The 21,489-nt window shown below is 42.4% G+C and overlaps 1 protein-coding gene across 2 annotated transcripts in view; it reads right to left on the bottom strand.

Moving 5' to 3' along the window:
* The window catches only part of LOC106575363 (ubiquitin carboxyl-terminal hydrolase 40), a 54,842-nt gene that overhangs the window by 31,582 nt on the left and 1,771 nt on the right, over window positions 1–21,489 (bottom strand). Inside the window, exons 5-18 of one of the 2 annotated variants that reach the window (XM_014151846.3) lie at window positions 21,126–21,272; window positions 20,836–20,979; window positions 20,562–20,690; window positions 20,324–20,428; window positions 20,098–20,205; window positions 19,762–19,971; window positions 19,477–19,612; window positions 19,156–19,237; window positions 18,882–19,053; window positions 18,669–18,753; window positions 18,530–18,600; window positions 18,061–18,419; window positions 17,725–17,881; window positions 17,542–17,602 (exon numbers count right to left, since the gene is read on the bottom strand). In XM_014151846.3, coding sequence (XP_014007321.3) covers window positions 17,542–17,602; window positions 17,725–17,881; window positions 18,061–18,419; window positions 18,530–18,600; window positions 18,669–18,753; window positions 18,882–19,053; window positions 19,156–19,237; window positions 19,477–19,612; window positions 19,762–19,971; window positions 20,098–20,205; window positions 20,324–20,428; window positions 20,562–20,690; window positions 20,836–20,979; window positions 21,126–21,272 — 1,966 coding nt within the window. The remainder of the gene's footprint in view (window positions 1–17,541; window positions 17,603–17,724; window positions 17,882–18,060; window positions 18,420–18,529; window positions 18,601–18,668; window positions 18,754–18,881; window positions 19,054–19,155; window positions 19,238–19,476; window positions 19,613–19,761; window positions 19,972–20,097; window positions 20,206–20,323; window positions 20,429–20,561; window positions 20,691–20,835; window positions 20,980–21,125; window positions 21,273–21,489) is intronic. The other variant, XM_014151847.3, reaches the window with a different exon arrangement.

Below are 21,489 nucleotides of genomic sequence, written 5' to 3'. Positions count from 1 at the left end.
TAGCTGCTGCTATTAGGAGTGGTAACAGTATCTGACCTATAGCTGCTGCTATTAGGAGTGGTAACAGTATCTGACCTATAGCTGCTGCTATTAGGAGTGGTAACAGTATCTGACCTATAGCTGCTGCTATTAGGAGTGGTAACAGTATCTGACCTATAGCTGCTGCTATTAGGAGTGGTAACAGTATCTGACCTATAGCTGCTGCTATTAGGAGTGGTAACAGTATCTGACCTACAGCAGCTGCTATTAGGAGTGGTAACAGTATCTGACCTATAGTTGCTGCTATTAGGAGTGGTAATAATAACAGTATCTGACCTATAGCTGCTGCTATTAGGAGTGGTAACAGTATCTGACCTATAGCTGCTGCTATTAGGAGTGGTAACAGTATCTGACCTATAGCTGCTGCTATTAGGAGTGGTAATAATAACAGTATCTGACCTATAGCTGCTGCTATTAGGAGTGGTAACAGTATCTGACCTATAGCTGCTGCTATTAGGAGTGATAATAATAACAGTATCTGACCTATAGCTGCTGCTATTAGGAGTGGTAACAGTATCTGACCTATAGCTGCTGCTATTAGGAGTGGTAACAGTATCTGACCTATAGCTGCTGCTATTAGGAGTGGTAATGATAACAGTATCTGACCTATAGCTGCTGCTATTAGGAGTGGTAACAGTATCTGACCTACAGCTGCTGCTATTAGCAGTGCTAACAGTATCTGACCTATAGCTGCTGCTATTAGGAGTGGTAACAGTATCTGACCTATAGCTGCTGCTATTAGGAGTGGTAACAGTATCTGACCTATAGCTGCTGCTATTAGGAGTGGTAACAGTATCTGACATATAGCTGCTGCTATTAGGAGTGGTAACAGTATCTGACCTATAGCTGCTGCTATTAGGAGTGGTAACAGTATCTGACCTATAGCTGCTGCTATTAGGAGTGGTAACAGTATCTGACCTATAGCTGCTGCTATTAGGAGTGGTAACAGTATCTGACCTATAGCTGCTGCTATTAGGAGTGGTAACAATAACAGTATCTGACCTATAGCTGCTGCTATTAGGAGTGGTAATAATAACAGTATCTGACCTATAGCTGCTGCTATTAGGAGTGGTAATAATAACAGTATCTGACCTATAGCTGCTGCTATTAGGAGTGGTAACAGTATCAGACCTATAGCTGCTGCTATTAGGAGTGGTAACAGTATCTGACCTATAGCTGCTGCTATTAGGAGTGGTAATAATAACATTATCTGACCTATAGCTGCTGCTATTAGGAGTGGTAATAATAACAGTATCTGACCTATAGCTGCTGCTATTAGGAGTGGTAACAGTATCTGACCTATAGCTGCTGCTATTAGGAGTGGTAACAATATCTGACCTATAGCTGCTGCTATTAGGAGTGGTAACAGTATCTGACCTATAGCTGCTGCTATTAGGAGTGGTAACAGTATCTGACCTATAGCTGCTGCTATTAGGAGTGGTAATAATAACAGTATCTGACCTGTAGCTGCTGCTATTAGGAGTGGTAACAGTATCTGACCTATAGCTTCTGCTATTAGGAGTGGTAATAATAACAGTATCTGACCTATAGCTGCTGCTATTAGGAGTGGTAACAGTATCTGACATATAGCTGCTGCTATTAGGAGTGGTAACAGTATCTGACATATAGCTGCTGCTATTAGGAGTGGTAACAGTATCTGACCTATAGCTGCTGCTATTAGGAGTGGTAACAGTATCTGACCTATAGCTGCTGCTATTAGGAGTGATAATAATAACAGTATCTGACCTATAGCTGCTGCTATTAGGAGTGATAATAATAACAGTATCTGACCTATAGCTGCTGCTATTAGGAGTGGTAACAGTATCTGACCTATAGCTGCTGCTATTAGGAGTGGTAACAGTATCTGACCTATAGCTGCTGCTATTAGGAGTGGTAACAGTATCTGACCTATAGCTGCTGCTATTAGGAGTGGTAACAGTATCTGACCTATAGCTGCTGCTATTAGGAGTGGTAACAGTATCTGACCTATAGCTGCTGCTATTAGGAGTGGTAACAGTATCTGACCTATAGCTGCTGCTATTAGGAGTGGTAACAGTATCTGACCTATAGCTGCTGCTATTAGGAGTGGTAACAGTATCTGACCTATAGCTGCTGCTATTAGGAGTGGTAACAGTATCTGACCTACAGCAGCTGCTATTAGGAGTGGTAACAGTATCTGACCTATAGTTGCTGCTATTAGGAGTGGTAATAATAACAGTATCTGACCTATAGCTGCTGCTATTAGGAGTGGTAACAGTATCTGACCTATAGCTGCTGCTATTAGGAGTGGTAACAGTATCTGACCTATAGCTGCTGCTATTAGGAGTGGTAATAATAACAGTATCTGACCTATAGCTGCTGCTATTAGGAGTGGTAACAGTATCTGACATATAGCTGCTGCTATTAGGAGTGGTAACAGTATCTGACCTATAGCTGCTGCTATTAGGAGTGATAATAATAACAGTATCTGACCTATAGCTGCTGCTATTAGGAGTGATAATAATAACAGTATCTGACCTATAGCTGCTGCTATTAGGAGTGGTAACAGTATCTGACCTATAGCTGCTGCTATTAGGAGTGGTAACAGTATCTGACCTATAGCTGCTGCTATTAGGAGTGGTAATGATAACAGTATCTGACCTATAGCTGCTGCTATTAGGAGTGGTAACAGTATCTGACCTACAGCTGCTGCTATTAGCAGTGCTAACAGTATCTGACCTATAGCTGCTGCTATTAGGAGTGGTAACAGTATCTGACCTATAGCTGCTGCTATTTGGAGTGGTAATAATAACAGTATCTGACCTATAGCTGCTGCTATTAGGAGTGGTAACAGTATCTGACCTATAGCTGCTGCTATTAGGAGTGGTAATAATAACAGTATCTGACCTATAGCTGCTGCTATTAGGAGTGGTAACAGTATCTGACCTATAGCTGCTGCTATTAGGAGTGGTAACAGTATCTGACCTATAGCTGCTGCTATTAGGAGTGGTAACAGTATCTGACCTATAGCTGCTGCTATTAGGAGTGGTAACAGTATCTGACCTAAAGCTGCTGCTATTAGGAGTGGTAACAATAACAGTATCTGACCTATAGCTGCTGCTATTAGGAGTGGTAATAATAACAGTATCTGACCTATAGCTGCTGCTATTAGGAGTGGTAACAGTATCTGACCTATAGCTGCTGCTATTAGGAGTGGTAACAGTATCTGACCTATAGCTGCTGCTATTAGGAGTGGTAACAGTATCTGACCTATAGCTGCTGCTATTAGGAGTGGTAACAGTATCTGACCTATAGCTGCTGCTATTAGGAGTGGTAACAGTATCTGACCTATAGCTGCTGCTATTAGGAGTGGTAACAGTATCTGACCTATAGCTGCTGCTATTAGGAGTGGTAACAGTATCTGACCTATAGCTGCTGCTATTAGGAGTGGTAACAGTATCTGACCTACAGCAGCTGCTATTAGGAGTGGTAACAGTATCTGACCTATAGTTGCTGCTATTAGGAGTGGTAATAATAACAGTATCTGACCTATAGCTGCTGCTATTAGGAGTGGTAACAGTATCTGACCTATAGCTGCTGCTATTAGGAGTGGTAACAGTATCTGACCTATAGCTGCTGCTATTAGGAGTGGTAATAATAACAGTATCTGACCTATAGCTGCTGCTATTAGGAGTGGTAACAGTATCTGACCTATAGCTGCTGCTATTAGGAGTGGTAACAGTATCTGACCTATAGCTGCTGCTATTAGGAGTGGTAATAATAACAGTATCTGACCTATAGCTGCTGCTATTATGAGTGGTAATAATAACAGTATCTGACCTATAGCTGCTGCTATTAGGAGTGGTAACAGTATCTGACCTATAGTTGCTGCTATTAGGAGTGGTAATAATAACAGTATCTGACCTATAGCTGCTGCTATTAGGAGTGGTAATAATAACAGTATCTGACCTATAGCTGCTGCTATTAGGAGTGGTAATAATAACAGTATCTGACCTATAGCTGCTGCTATTAGGAGTGGTAATAATAACAGTATCTGACCTATAGCTGCTGCTATTAGGAGTGGTAACAGTATCTGACCTATAGTTGCTGCTATTAGGAGTGGTAATAATAACAGTATCTGACCTATAGCTGCTGCTATTAGGAGTGGTAATAATAACAGTATCTGACCTATATCTGCTGCTATTAGGAGTGGTAATAATAACAGTATCTGACATATAGCTGCTGCTATTAGGAGTGGTAATAATAACAGTATCTGACTTATAGCTGCTGCTATTAGGAGTGGTAACAGTATCTGACCTATAGCTGCTGCTATTAGGAGTGGTAATAATAACAGTATCTGACCTATAGCTGCAGCTATTAGGAGTGGTAATAATAACAGTATCTGACCTATAGCTGCTGCTATTAGGAGTGGTAACAGTATCTGACCTATAGTTGCTGCTATTAGGAGTGGTAATAATAACAGTATCTGACCTATAGCTGCTGCTATTAGGAGTGGTAATAATAACAGTATCTGACCTATAGCTGCTGCTATTAGGAGTGGTAACAGTATCAGACCTATAGCTGCTGCTATTAGGAGTGGTAGTAATAACAGTATCTGACCTATAGCTGCTGCTATTAGGAGTGGTAACAGTATCTGACCTATAGCTGCTGCTATTAGGAGTGGTAACAGTATCTGACCTATAGCTGCTGCTATTAGGAGTGGTAATAATAACAGTATCTGAACTATAGCTGCTGCTATTAGGAGTGGTAACAGTATCTGACCTATAGCTGCTGCTATTAGGAGTGGTAATGATAACAGTATCTGACCTATAGCTGCTGCTATTAGGAGTGGTAATAATAACAGTATCTGACCTATAGCTGCTGCTATTAGGAGTGGTAATAATAACAGTATCTGACCTATAGCTGCTGCTATTGGGAGTGGTAATAATAACAGTATCTGAACTATAGCTGCTGCTATTAGGAGTGGTAATAATAACAGTATCTGAACTATAGCTGCTGCTATTAGGAGTGGTAATAATAACAGTATCTGACCTATAGCTGCTGCTATTAGGAGTGGTAACAGTATCTGACCTACAGCTCCTGCTATTAGGAGTGGTAACAGTATCTGACCTATAGCTGCTGCTATTAGGAGTGGTAACAGTATCTGACCTATAGCTGCTGCTATTAGGAGTGGTAATAATAACAGTAGCTGACCTATAGCTGCTGCTATTAGGAGTGGTAATGATAACAGTATCTGACCTATAGCTGCTGCTATTAGGAGTGGTAACAGTATCTGACCTATAGTTGCTGCTATTAGGAGTGGTAATAATAACAGTATCTGACCTATAGCTGCTGCTATTAGGAGTGGTAATAATAACAGTATCTGACTTATAGCTGCTGCTATTAGGAGTGGTAATAATAACAGTATCTGACCTATAGCTGCAGCTATTAGGAGTGGTAATAATAACAGTATCTGACCTATAGCTGCTGCTATTAGGAGTGGTAACAGTATCTGACCTATAGTTGCTGCTATTAGGAGTGGTAATAATAACAGTATCTGACCTATAGCTGCTGCTATTAGGAGTGGTAATAATAACAGTATCTGACCTATAGCTGCTGCTATTAGGAGTGGTAATGATAACAGTATCTGACCTATAGCTGCTGCTATTAGGAGTGGTAACAGTATCTGACCTACAGCTGCTGCTATTAGGAGTGGTAACAGTATCTGACCTATAGCTGCTGCTATTTGGAGTTGTAATAATAACAGTATCTGACCTATAGCTGCTGCTATTAGGAGTGGTAACAGTATCTGACCTATAGCTGCTGCTATTAGGAGTGGTAATAATAACAGTATCTGACCTATAGCTGCTGCTATTAGGAGTGGTAACAGTATCTGACCTATAGCTGCTGCTATTAGGAGTGGTAACAGTATCTGACCTATAGCTGCTGCTATTAGGAGTGGTAACAGTATCTGACCTATAGCTGCTGCTATTAGGAGTGGTAACAGTATCTGACCTATAGCTGCTGCTATTAGGAGTGGTAACAATAACAGTATCTGACCTATAGCTGCTGCTATTAGGAGTGGTAATAATAACAGTATCTGACCTATAGCTGCTGCTATTAGGAGTGGTAATAATAACAGTATCTGACCTATAGCTGCTGCTATTAGGAGTGGTAACAGTATCAGACCTATAGCTGCTGCTATTAGGAGTGGTAACAGTATCTGACCTATAGCTGCTGCTATTAGGAGTGGTAATAATAACATTATCTGACCTATAGCTGCTGCTATTAGGAGTGGTAATAATAACAGTATCTGACCTATAGCTGCTGCTATTAGGAGTGGTAACAGTATCTGACCTATAGCTGCTGCTATTAGGAGTGGTAACAATATCTGACCTATAGCTGCTGCTATTAGGAGTGGTAACAGTATCTGACCTATAGCTGCTGCTATTAGGAGTGGTAACAGTATCTGACCTATAGCTGCTGCTATTAGGAGTGGTAATAATAACAGTATCTGACCTGTAGCTGCTGCTATTAGGAGTGGTAACAGTATCTGACCTATAGCTTCTGCTATTAGGAGTGGTAATAATAACAGTATCTGACCTATAGCTGCTGCTATTAGGAGTGGTAACAGTATCTGACATATAGCTGCTGCTATTAGGAGTGGTAACAGTATCTGACATATAGCTGCTGCTATTAGGAGTGGTAACAGTATCTGACATATAGCTGCTGCTATTAGGAGTGGTAACAGTATCTGACATATAGCTGCTGCTATTAGGAGTGGTAACAGTATCTGACCTATAGCTGCTGCTATTAGGAGTGATAATAATAACAGTATCTGACCTATAGCTGCTGCTATTAGGAGTGATAATAATAACAGTATCTGACCTATAGCTGCTGCTATTAGGAGTGGTAACAGTATCTGACCTATAGCTGCTGCTATTAGGAGTGGTAACAGTATCTGACCTATAGCTGCTGCTATTAGGAGTGGTAACAGTATCTGACCTATAGCTGCTGCTATTAGGAGTGGTAACAGTATCTGACCTATAGCTGCTGCTATTAGGAGTGGTAACAGTATCTGACCTATAGCTGCTGCTATTAGGAGTGGTAACAGTATCTGACCTATAGCTGCTGCTATTAGGAGTGGTAACAGTATCTGACCTACAGCAGCTGCTATTAGGAGTGGTAACAGTATCTGACCTATAGTTGCTGCTATTAGGAGTGGTAACAGTATCTGACCTATAGCTGCTGCTATTAGGAGTGGTAATAATAACAGTATCAGACCTATAGCTGCTGCTATTAGGAGTGGTAATAATAACAGTATCTGACCTATAGCTGCTGCTATTAGGAGTGGTAACAGTATCTGACCTATAGCTGCTGCTATTAGGAGTGGTAACAGTATCTGACCTATAGCTGCTGCTATTAGGAGTGGTAATAATAACAGTATCTGACCTATAGCTGCTGCTATTATGAGTGGTAATAATAACAGTATCTGACCTATAGCTGCTGCTATTAGGAGTGGTAACAGTATCTGACCTATAGTTGCTGCTATTAGGAGTGGTAATAATAACAGTATCTGACCTATAGCTGCTGCTATTAGGAGTGGTAATAATAACAGTATCTGACTTATAGCTGCTGCTATTAGGAGTGGTAATAATAACAGTATCTGACCTATAGCTGCAGCTATTTGGAGTGGTAATAATAACAGTATCTGACCTATAGCTGCTGCTATTAGGAGTGGTAACAGTATCTGACCTATAGTTGCTGCTATTAGGAGTGGTAATAATAACAGTATCTGACCTATAGCTGCTGCTATTAGGAGTGGTAATAATAACAGTATCTGACCTATAGCTGCTGCTATTAGGAGTGGTAACAGTATCAGACCTATAGCTGCTGCTATTAGGAGTGGTAGTAATAACAGTATCTGACCTATAGCTGCTGCTATTAGGAGTGGTAACAGTATCTGACCTATAGCTGCTGCTATTAGGAGTGGTAACAGTATCTGACCTATAGCTGCTGCTATTAGGAGTGGTAATAATAACAGTATCTGAACTATAGCTGCTGCTATTAGGAGTGGTAACAGTATCTGACCTATAGCTGCTGCTATTAGGAGTGGTAATAATAACAGTATCTGACCTATAGCTGCTGCTATTAGGAGTGGTAATAATAACAGTATCTGAACTATAGCTGCTGCTATTAGGAGTGGTAATAATAACAGTATCTGACCTATAGCTGCTGCTATTAGGAGTGGTAATAATAACAGTATCTGACCTATAGCTGCTGCTATTGGGAGTGGTAATAATAACAGTATCTGAACTATAGCTGCTGCTATTAGGAGTGGTAATAATAACAGTATCTGAACTATAGCTGCTGCTATTAGGAGTGGTAATAATAACAGTATCTGACCTATAGCTGCTGCTATTAGGAGTGGTAATAATAACAGTATCTGACCTATAGCTGCTGCTATTAGGAGTGGTAATGATAACAGTATCTGACCTATAGCTGCTGCTATTAGGAGTGGTAACAGTATCTGACCTACAGCTCCTGCTATTAGGAGTGGTAACAGTATCTGACCTATAGCTGCTGCTATTAGGAGTGGTAACAGTATCTGACCTATAGCTGCTGCTATTTGGAGTGGTAATAATAACAGTATCTGACCTATAGCTGCTGCTATTAGGAGTGGTAACAGTATCTGACCTATAGCTGCTGCTATTAGGAGTGGTAACAGTATCTGACCTATAGCTGCTGCTATTAGGAGTGGTAACAGTATCTGACCTATAGCTGCTGCTATTAGGAGTGGTAACAGTATCTGACCTATAGCTGCTGCTATTAGGAGTGGTGACAGTATCTGACCTATAGCTGCTGCTTTTAGGAGTGGTAACAGTATCTGACCTATAGTTGCTGCTATTAGGAGTGGTAATAATAACAGTATCTGACCTATAGCTGCTGCTATTAGGAGTGGTAATAATAACAGTATCTGACCTATAGCTGCTGCTATTAGGAGTGGTAACAGTATCTGACCTATAGCTGCTGCTATTAGGAGTGGTAATAATAACAGTATCTGACCTATAGCTGCTGCTATTAGGAGTGGTAACAGTATCTGACCTATAGCTGCTGCTATTAGGAGTGGTAATAATAACAGTATCTGACCTATAGCTGCTGCTATTAGGAGTGGTAATAATAACAGTATCTGACCTATAGCTGCTGTTATTAGGAGTGGTAACAGTATCTGACCTATAGCTGCTGCTATTAGGAGTGGTAACAGCATCTGACCTATAGTTGCTGCTATTAGGAGTGGTAATAATAACAGTATCTGACCTATAGCTGCTGCTATTAGGAGTGGTAATAATAACAGTATCTGACCTATAGCTGCTGCTATTAGGAGTGGTAATAATAACAGTATCTGACCTATAGCTGCTGCTATTAGGAGTGGTAATAATAACAGTATCTGACCTATAGCTGCTGCTATTAGGAGTGGTAACAGTATCTGACCTATAGCTGCTGCTATTAGGAGTGGTAACAGTATCTGACCTATAGCTGCTGCTATTAGGAGTGGTAATAATAACAGTATCTGAACTATAGCTGCTGCTATTAGGAGTGGTAACAGTATCTGACCTATAGCTGCTGCTATTAGGAGTGGTAATAATAACAGTATCTGACCTATAGCTGCTGCTATTAGGAGTGGTAATAATAACAGTATCTGAACTATAGCTGCTGCTATTAGGAGTGGTAATAATAACAGTATCTGACCTATAGCTGCTGCTATTAGGAGTGGTAACAGTATCTGACCTATAGCTGCTGCTATTAGGAGTGGTAACAGTATCTGACCTATAGCTGCTGCTATTAGGAGTGGTAACAGTATCTGACCTATAGCTGCTGCTATTAGGAGTGGTGACAGTATCTGACCTATAGCTGCTGCTTTTAGGAGTGGTAACAGTATCTGACCTATAGTTGCTGCTATTAGGAGTGGTAATAATAACAGTATCTGACCTATAGCTGCTGCTATTAGGAGTGGTAACAGTATCTGACCTATAGCTGCTGCTATTAGGAGTGGTAACAGTATCTGACCTATAGCTGCTGCTATTAGGAGTGGTAATAATAACAGTATCTGACCTATAGCTGCTGCTATTAGGAGTGGTAACAGTATCTGACCTATAGCTGCTGCTATTAGGAGTGGTAATAATAACAGTATCTGACCTATAGCTGCTGCTATTAGGAGTGGTAATAATAACAGTATCTGACCTATAGCTGCTGCTATTAGGAGTGGTAACAGTATCTGACCTATAGCTGCTGCTATTAGGAGTGGTAACAGCATCTGACCTATAGTTGCTGCTATTAGGAGTGGTAATAATAACAGTATCTGACCTGTAGCTGCTGCTATTAGGAGTGGTAATAATAACAGTATCTGACCTATAGCTGCTGCTATTAGGAGTGGTAATAATAACAGTATCTGACCTATAGCTGCTGCTATTAGGAGTGGTAATAATAACAGTATCTGACCTATAGCTGCTGCTATTAGGAGTGGTAACAGTATCTGACCTATAGCTGCTGCTATTAGGAGTGGTAATAATAACAGTATCTGACCTATAGCTGCTGCTATTAGGAGTGGTAATAATAACAGTATCTGACCTATAGCTGCTGCTATTAGGAGTGGTAACAGTATCTGACCTATAGCTGCTGCTATTAGGAGTGGTAACAGTATCTGACCTATAGCTGCTGCTATTAGGAGTGGTAATAATAACAGTATCTGACCTATAGCTGCTGCTATTAGGAGTGGTAATAATAACAGTATCTGACCTATAGCTGCTGCTATTAGGAGTGGTAATAATAACAGTATCTGACCTATAGCTGCTGCTATTAGGAGTGGTAACAGTATCTGACCTATAGCTGCTGCTATTAGGAGTGGTAATAATAACAGTATCTGACCTATAGCTGCTGCTATTAGGAGTGGTAACAGTATCTGACCTATAGCTGCTGCTATTAGGAGTGGTAATAATAACAGTATCTGACCTATAGCTGCTGCTATTAGGAGTGGTAATAATAACAGTATCTGACCTATAGCTGCTGCTATTAGGAGTGGTAATAATAACAGTATCTGACCTATAGCTGCTGCTATTAGGAGTGGTAACAGTATCTGACCTATAGCTGCTGCTATTAGGAGTGGTAATAATAACAGTATCTGACCTATAGCTGCTGCTATTAGGAGTGGTAACAGTATCTGACCTATAGCTGCTGCTATTAGGAGTGGTAACAGATCTGACACAGTATACGTGACCTATAGCTGCTGCTATTAGGAGTGGTAACAGTATCTGACCTATAGCTGCTGCTATTAGGAGTGGTAATAATAACAGTATCTGACCTATAGCTGCTGCTATTAGGAGTGGTAACAGTATCTGACCTATAGCTGCTGCTATTAGGAGTGGTAACAGTATCTGACCTATAGCTGCTGCTATTAGGAGTGGTAATAATAACAGTATCTGACCTATAGCTGCTGCTATTAGGAGTGGTAATAATAACAGTATCTGACCTATAGCTGCTGCTATTAGGAGTGGTAACAGTATCTGACCTATAGCTGCTGCTATTAGGAGTGGTAATAATAACAGTGTCTGACCTATAGCTGCTGCTATTAGGAGTGGTAACAGTATCTGACCTATAGCTGCTGCTATTAGGAGTGGTAACGTATCGACCTATAGTGCTGCTATTAGGAGTGGTAACAGTATCTGACCTATAGCTGCTGCTATTAGGAGTGGTAATAATAACAGTATCTGAACTATAGCTGCTGCTATTAGAAGTGGTAATAATAACAGTATCTGACCTATAGCTGCTGCTATTAGGAGTGGTAATAATAACAGTATCTGACTTATAGCTGCTGCTATTAGGAGTGGTAATAATAACAGTGTCTGACCTATAGCTGCTGCTATTAGGAGTGGTAACAGTATCTGACCTATAGCTGCTGCTATTAGGAGTGGTAACAGTATCTGACCTATAGCTGCTGCTATTAGGAGTGGTAATAATAACAGTATCTGAACTATAGCTGCTGCTATTAGAAGTGGTAATAATAACAGTATCTGACCTATAGCTGCTGCTATTAGGAGTGGTAACAGTATCTGACCTATAGCTGCTGCTATTAGGAGTGGTAACAGTATCTGACCTACAGCTGCTGCTATTAGGAGTGGTAACAGTATCTGACCTATAGCTGCTGCTATTAGGAGTGGTAACAGTATCTGACCTATAGCTGCTGATATTTGGAGTGGTAATAATAACAGTATCTGACCTATAGCTTCTGCTATTAGGAGTGGTAACAGTATCTGACCTATAGCTGCTGCTATTAGGAGTGGTAATAATAACAGTATCTGACCTATAGCTGCTGCTATTAGGAGTGGTAATAATAACAGTATCTGACCTATAGCTGCTGCTATTAGGAGTGGTAATAATAACAGTATCTGACCTATAGCTGCTGCTATTAGGAGTGGTAATAATAACAGTATCTGACCTATAGCTGCTGCTATTAGGAGTGGTAATAATAACAGTATCTGACCTATAGCTGCTGCTATTAGGAGTGGTAACAGTATCTGACCTATAGCTGCTGCTATTAGGAGTGGTAACAGTATCAGACCTATAGCTGCTGCTATTAGGAGTGGTAACGGTATCAGACCTATAGCTGCTGCTATTAGGAGTGGTAACAGTATCTGACCTATAGCTGCTGCTATTAGGAGTGGTAATAATAACAGTATCTGACCTATAGCTGCTGCTATTAGGAGTGGTAACAGTATCTGACCTATAGCTGCTGCTATTAGGAGTGGTAACAGTATCTGACCTATAGCTGCTGCTATTAGGAGTGGTAACGGTATCTGACCTATAGTTGCTGCTATTAGGAGTGGTAACAGTATCTGACCTATAGCTGCTGCTATTAGGAGTGGTAATAATAACAGTATCTGACCTATAGCTGCTGCTATTAGGAGTGGTAACAGTATCTGACCTATAGCTGATGCTATTAGGAGTGGTAACAGTATCTGACCTATAGTTGCTGCTATTAGGAGTGGTAATAATAACAGTATCTGACCTATAGCTGCTGCTATTAGGAGTGGTAACAGTATCAGACCTATAGCTGCTGCTATTAGGAGTGGTAACAGTATCAGACCTATAGCTGCTGCTATTAGGAGTGGTAACAGTATCTGACCTATAGCTGCTGCTATTAGGAGTGGTAACAGTATCTGACCTATAGCTGCTGCTATTAGGAGTGGTAACAGTATCTGACCTATAGCTGCTGCTATTAGGAGTGGTGACAGTATCTGACCTATAGCTGCTGCTATTAGGAGTGGTAACAGGCTGCTATTAGGAGTGGTAATAATAACAGTATCTGACCTATAGCTGCTGCTATTAGGAGTGGTAACAGTATCTGACCTATAGCTGCTGCTATTAGGAGTGGTAATAATAACAGTATCTGACCTATAGCTGCTGCTATTAGGAGTGGTAATAATAACAGTATCTGACCTATAGCTGCTGTTATTAGGAGTGGTAACAGTATCTGACCTATAGCTGCTGCTATTAGGAGTGGTAACAGCATCTGACCTATAGTTGCTGCTATTAGGAGTGGTAATAATAACAGTATCTGACCTATAGCTTCTGCTATTAGGAGTGGTAATAATAACAGTATCTGACCTATAGCTGCTGCTATTAGGAGTGGTAATAATAACATTATCTGACCTATAGCTGCTGCTATTAGGAGTGGTAATAATAACAGTATCTGACCTATAGCTGCTGCTATTAGGAGTGGTAATAATAACAGTATCTGACCTATAGCTGCTGCTATTAGGAGTGGTAACAGTATCTGACATATAGCTGCTGCTATTAGGAGTGGTAACAGCATCTGACCTATAGTTGCTGCTATTAGGAGTGGTAATAATAACAGTATCTGACCTATAGCTGCTGCTATTAGGAGTGGTAATAATAACATTATCTGACCTATAGCTGCTGCTATTAGGAGTGGTAATAATAACAGTATCTGACCTATAGCTGCTGCTATTAGGAGTGGTAACAGTATCTGACCTATAGCTGCTGCTATTAGGAGTGGTAATAATAACAGTGTCTGACCTATAGCTGCTGCTATTAGGAGTGGTAACAGTATCTGACCTATAGCTGCTGCTATTAGGAGTGGTAACAGTATCTGACCTATAGCTGCTGCTATTAGGAGTGGTAATAATAACAGTATCTGACCTATAGCTGCTGCTATTAGGAGTGGTAATAATAACAGTGTCTGACCTATAGCTGCTGCTATTAGGAGTGGTAACAGTATCTGACCTATAGCTGCTGCTATTAGGAGTGGTAACAGTATCTGACCTATAGCTGCTGCTATTAGGAGTGGTAATAATAACAGTATCTGACCTATAGCTGCTGCTATTAGGAGTGGTAACAGTATCTGACCTATAGCTGCTGCTATTAGGAGTGGTAATAATAACAGTATCTGACCTATAGCTGCTGCTATTAGGAGTGGTAATAATAACAGTATCTGACCTATAGCTGCTGCTATTAGGAGTGGTAACAGTATCTGACCTATAGCTGCTGCTATTAGGAGTGGTAACAGTATCTGACCTATAGCTGCTGCTATTAGGAGTGGTAATAATAACAGTATCTGACCTATAGCTGCTGCTATTAGGAGTGGTAACAGTGACAGTATCTGACCTATAGCTGCTGCTATTAGGAGTGGTAATAGTAACAGTATCTGACCTATAGCTGCTGTTATTAGGAGTGGTAACAGTATCTGACCTATAGCTGCTGCTATTAGGAGTGGTAACAGCATCTGACCTATAGTTGCTGCTATTAGGAGTGGTAATAATAACAGTATCTGACCTATAGCTTCTGCTATTAGGAGTGGTAATAATAACAGTATCTGACCTATAGCTGCTGCTATTAGGAGTGGTAATAATAACATTATCTGACCTATAGCTGCTGCTATTAGGAGTGGTAATAATAACAGTATCTGACCTATAGCTGCTGCTATTAGGAGTGGTAACAGTATCTGACCTATAGCTGCTGCTATTAGGAGTGGTAACAGTATCTGACCTATAGCTGCTGCTATTAGGAGTGGTAATAATAACAGTATCTGACCTATAGCTGCTGCTATTAGGAGTGGTAACAGTATCTGACCTATAGCTGCTGCTATTAGGAGTGGTAATAATAACAGTATCTGACCTATAGCTGCTGCTATTAGGAGTGGTAATAATAACAGTATCTGACCTATAGCTGCTGCTATTAGGAGTGGTAACAGTGACAGTATCTGACCTATAGCTGCTGCTATTGGGAGTGGTAATAATAACAGTATCTGACCTATAGCTGCTGCTATTAGGAGTGGTAATAATAACAGTATCTGACCTATAGCTGCTGCTATTAGGAGTGGTAACAGTGACAGTATCTGACCTATAGTTGCTGCTATTAGGAGTGGTAACAGTATCTGACCTATAGCTGCTGCTATTAGGAGTGGTAATAATAACAGTATCTGACCTATAGCTGCTGCTATTAGGATTGGTAACAGTATCAGACCTATAGCTGCTGCTATTAGGAGTGGTAACAGTATCAGACCTATAGCTGCTGCTATTAGGAGTGGTAACAGTATCTGACCTATAGTTGCTGCTATTAGGAGTGGTAACAGTATCTGACCTATAGCTGCTGCTATTAGGAGTGGTAATAATAACAGTATCTGACCTATAGCTGCTGCTATTAGGAGTGGTAACAGTATCTGACCTATAGCTGCTGCTATTAGGAGTGGTAACAGTATCTGACCTATAGCTGCTGCTATTAGGAGTGGTAACGGTATCTGACCTATAGTTGCTGCTATTAGGAGTGGTAACAGTATCTGACCTATAGCTGCTGCTATTAGGAGTGGTAATAATAACAGTATCTGACCTATAGCTGCTGCTATTAGGAGTGGTAACAGTATCTGACCTATAGCTGATGCTATTAGGAGTGGTAACAGTATCTGACCTATAGCTGCTGCTATTAGGAGTGGTAACGGTATCTGACCTATAGCTGCTGCTATTAGGAGTGGTAATAATAACAGTATCTGACCTATAGCTGCTGCTATTAGGAGTGGTAACAGTATCTGACCTATAGCTGCTGCTATTAGGAGTGGTAATAATAACAGTATCTGACCTATAGCTGCTGCTATTAGGAGTGGTAACAGTATCTGACCTATAGCTGCTGCTATTAGGAGTGGTAATAATAACAGTATCTGACCTATAGCTGCTGCTATTAGGAGTGGTAACAGTATCTGACCTATAGCTGCTGCTATTAGGAGTGGTAACAGTATCTGACCTATAGTTGCTGCTATTAGGAGTGGTAACAGTATCTGACCTATAGCTGCTGCTATTAGGAGTGGTAATAGTAACAGTATCAGACCTATAGCTGCTGCTATTAGGAGTGGTAATAATAACAGTATCTGAACTATAGCTGCTGCTATTAGGAGTGGTAATAGTAACAGTATCTGACCTATAGTTGCTGCTATTAGGAGTGGTAATAATAACAGTATCTGACCTATAGCTGCTGCTATTAGGAGTGGTAATAATAACAGTATCTGAACTATAGCTGCTGCTATTAGGAGTGGTAATAATAACAGTATCTGACCTATAGCTGCTGCTATTAGGAGTGGTAATAGTAACAGTATCTGAACTATAGCTGCTGCTATTAGGAGTGGTAACAGTATCTGACCTATAGTTGTTGCTATTAGGAGTGGTAATAATAACAGTATCTGACCTATAGCTGCTGCTATTAGGAGTGGTAACAGTATCTGACCTATAGCTGCTGCTATTAGGAGTGGTAACAGTATCTGACCTATAGTTGCTGCTATTAGGAGTGGTAATAATAACAGTATCTGAACTATAGCTGCTGCTATTAGGAGTGGTAATAGTAACAGTATCAGACCTATAGCTGCTGCTATTAGGAGTGGTAATAATAACAGTATCTGACCTATAGCTGCTGCTATTAGGAGTGGTAGTAATAACAGTATCTGACCTATAGCTGCTGCTATTAGGAGTGGTAACAGTATCTGACCTATAGTTGCTGCTATTAGGAGTGGTAACAGTATCTGACCTATAGCTGCTGCTATTAGGAGTGATAATAATAACAGTATCTGACCTATAGCTGCTGCTATTAGGAGTGGTAATAATAACAGTATCTGACCTATAGCTGCTGCTATTAGGAGTGGTAATAATAACAGTATCTGACCTATAGCTGCTGTTATTAGGAGTGGTAATAATAACAGTATCTGACCTATAGCTGCTGCTATTAGGAGTGGTAATAATAACAGTATCTGACCTATAGCTGCTGCTATTAGGAGTGGTAATAATAACAGTATCTGACCTATAGCTGCTGCTATTAGGAGTGGTAACAGTATCTGACCTATAGCTGCTGCTATTAGGAGTGGTAATAATAACAGTATCTGACCTATAGCTGCTGCTATTAGGAGTGGTAACAGTATCTGACCTATAGCTGCTGCTATTAGGAGTGGTAATAATAACAGTATCTGACCTGCTAGACGCTCCTGTAGCTGCAGCTCTGCTATGGCCCTCTGTTTCACCTCACACATCAGCTAGAAAATAACACACACACACACACATTAACATACTAAACACACATGAATATACTAAACACACATGAATATACTAAACACACAAACCGCTGCCACACGCACCAACACACTTGCTAGCTCACCATGTTTCCAGAGGCAGGGACCTTTGCTCTCATCCTCTCCTCCTCTTCCTCCCCTTCTCCTCCTCTTTTTCTTCTCTCTGGTCGGTATTCCACCTGAAGCCAGCGACAGTCTGATGGTGTTGTCACGGTTACCATATCACCACTCATACTGAACACACTGGGAGAGAGAGACATTACACACACACAGCCATAGCAAACACACCAACTACACCTCATGTCTGTCACTCACTTACGCAGACTGACACACTGCCGCACACACACACACACACACACACACACACACACACACACACACACACACACACACACACACACACACACACCCACGCTGCCCACCTGCTGTCCTGTGTCTGTGGCTCCAGCACCAGCAGTGCGTCTCCATCCTTCAAGGCCAGCTCCTTCAGGGTCCTCTGCATGTCTCCAGGAGGGAACACCCTCCACCCGCTGGCCCCTCCTCCCTCCCCTCCTCCCCTCTTCTCCTGACACAGGAGGCTCTCCTGTGTCTCCCCTAATGCCTCCCTCACCTCTCCTAGAGTCACCCTCCCAGCGAACCCCCTCGACTCCTTCGTCAGCCCCGAGCCTCCTTCCTCTCCCACTCCTCCTCCCTCCTCTTCTTCTTCTCCCAGAGAGGGGCGAACCACGGTCAGCAGCACTGGTTCCCACTCGGCTCCTGTTTGGACAGTCGCCCCACAAACCTGAGGAGATAAAAGGGATATGATATGACCCGACAGCCATTTTGGTTCTAGGACGTCCAGTAGCAGTATGTACAATGGTGGATTGTGTCGATTCGATTTTGTCTCCTCACCTCTCTGCCGTTCCACACAAACAGATCAGTGCCGGTCAAGATGCCTGCACTGTAAAGAGACACCTCGTCATCTGAAACACACACGTACTAACGTTCAGTATCAAGTGTGTGTGTTTAAGTGTGTGTGTTTATGTCTCACCTGTGAGAGTGTTGTAGAGGTGAAGGCCGGCTGGCAGACTTCTGGCCACAGTCAGAGCCATATCCCCCTCCCAGAGATCCTGCTTCTGAACACACCACACACACACACACACACACACACACACACACACACACACACACTGGTTTGAGCTTTTTGCTCAGTGCCATGGCGGCATTAAGGAAGTGAGTTAATGAGTTGGAGTGATGACGTCACCTGGTAGATGATCATTCGCAGGTCTCCTACGGTCCTGCGGCGGTCCAAGGTGAGGTTGGTGGCCTCTTTCTGCTCTATGCTGATTGGCTTAAGAGCTCCGTTCTCCAAACTATAGCGCGGCGCTAGGTGGAGACGCAGCTCAACACTGTTATTGCTGGCCTCAAACTCCTCCCTATAGCAGAGTACACACACACACACACAAACAGATAGCCGCAAAACATAGCAAAATACAGTGTTCGTTTATGTGTGTGTGTGTGCGCGCGCACGTGAGTACCGTCTCTGTTGTAGTCTTCTGTTCTCCTCTTCAGCCATCTCTAAGAGGTGAGGGGGAACCTGATACCCAGGATTCCTCAGGGCTGCCAGGGGGAAAACCTCATTTGAAAGACTGTGTACGTTTTCACGTCTCTCCTTCACCATCTCTCTTCCTGTCCCACTCGCATCAAGTTTGGATGTGGCTCTCCTTTTCTTGCGCTCACTCACTCGCTCCCTCCCTTTCCTTCTTACGCCTCTCTCCCACACAAAAACACCCCCAGACACCCACCCACACACAAACACCCACACACCTCCAGACACCCACCCACAAACACCCACACACCTCCAGAAGGCCTGCGTAGCAGTGTCTTCCTATAGAACAGCATGTAGGCACTCTCCTTTCCCTGGTACATTTTCTCTATGTCTCTCTCATGGATCGACGTCACTGTGGAGTCATTCAGATCAAACCAGTGGCTGCCCTGTGGAGAGATGGAGAGAGGAAGAAAGATGGATGGATGAATGGAGATTCAGAAAGAGAGAAAAGAGATTTAAACATAACCAATTGCAGCATCAACATAGCAGACACACCATCATTAAAGCAGAACCATGAGAGGTCTAACTAGTGTACCTGTGGTTCTGGTGCCGTCTTCGGTTCTGTCTCCAGTCCTGGTAGGTGGTTGGCTGTGTTGTTGTGGATTGGGTCTGGGGAAGAGCTAGGGCCAGGGGTTGGGTGGGCTGGGCTGGAGGGCTGGGTCACCGGGCTAGGGGGGTTGGCTTTCAGGGCCACCTGAGTGCCATTATTGACCAACACAAACACATCACTGTGGTTCTGGAGGAACTGCAGAGGGGGAGAGGGGGATGAGTGGAAGGATAACATGTAGAACGATGTAGAAGAGATAAGGAAAGCGAAGTGTTTATGTGACGTTGTGGAGCTCTTGGGGGAAGCCCATCAGTCATGTCCTACCTTGCCTATGGGGCCGTGGAGTTTCCTGTACTTCTTGCTCCAGGAAGAACCGATCTTGTCCATCAGTCTCTGGCCCAGCTGGTCCAGCAACACGCTCCTGCTCTCCTCCTACAGGCCAGGAGGGGAACAACACCACATTAAGATCAGACACAGTCACTGGACCTACTGACGATGTGGCCCGTGGTGCTCTCGTTCCATTGGGTTGAACCAGCATGCTTTGCGTTACCTGGGCTATTATGGAGGAGAGTACAGATAGAGGGTCGTCTTTCTCCGGCTCAGTATACGCTCTCACTTCCTTCTTCTTCTGAACCTTGGGTTTGGTATCCTTCTCCTGATACAAACGCACGCACGGAAATACAAAGACGCACACACTTCGCTATTAGCATATTTAGTGACATACTCTAAGCCTCGATTGTCTGATATGCAATTATTGTTCTCTCCTCCTCCCTCCCGCTCTCTCTCACCGGCGGTTCCCACAAGCCGAGGTGGTCCATGTCTTTGATGTAGACGTGGTAATGGCCGCCATAACAGCCTCCCTTATGGATGATGACAGAGAAGAGTTCATAGGAGTACTCCGAGTCCTCGTCTTCAGTCTGGGAGAGAGGGTGACATAGCATAGTCATTAGGCCTTATAATGTGACATAACATGTTCTTAAATGGTTTGACATGACTTAGTTAAAACAAGAGTAAGTGGCAGTGAAGCAATGCAGATCAATGTGGGTGGAGGTTGTCCAGTACCTGTTCACAGAAGGGCCTGAGGTTGATGGTGAGAGGGAAGGTGTAGCGACCAGTCTCCTTGTAACGCTCGCACCTGGCAAAGTCAAAGTTAAACCTCAACAGAGACACTGTCAGGAAGGGAGGGAGCTTCCTCAGCTTGGCAGACTGCAGAGGGAGAGGAAGAGGGGGAGAGAGAGAGAAAACAAAGGAGAGGGAGGGAAAGAGGGAGCAAGGGAGAGAGAGTTCTGGAATCAGTACCAATTCTAGAATAAACAAGTACAATTTAAATCCATGCCAATACTCCTACTAACCTTAGCAGCTGTGACTAGTTGGTCACACTGGCCACAGCGGTAGAGGTTACTGCCTTCAAACATCTCCTCTTCCACAAACATGTCCCAGAGCGCCCTTTCCAGGCCACACACACCACGTACACACACAGTCAAGTCCAGGTAGTCCTCCTGAGAGGGAAAGAGAGAGCCAAGAAAAAGAGGTGTAAGCAACACAAAGACACACGCAGGTACAGATAAACACATGTACCAGTGTTATCTCAATCTCTTCATTCAAAGACGCAATCATGGACACTCTTACTGATTGTTGTGGCTGCTTTGTGTGATGTATTGTTGTCTCTACCTTTTTGCCCTTTGTGCTGTTGTCTGTGCCCAATAATGTTTGTAC

Source organism: Salmo salar, chromosome 17, assembly GCF_965601325.2.
Source record: "Salmo salar chromosome 17, fSalSal1, whole genome shotgun sequence".
Lineage (NCBI taxonomy): Eukaryota > Metazoa > Chordata > Actinopteri > Salmoniformes > Salmonidae > Salmo > Salmo salar.
This window is presented reverse-complemented; position numbering and strand designations above follow the sequence as displayed.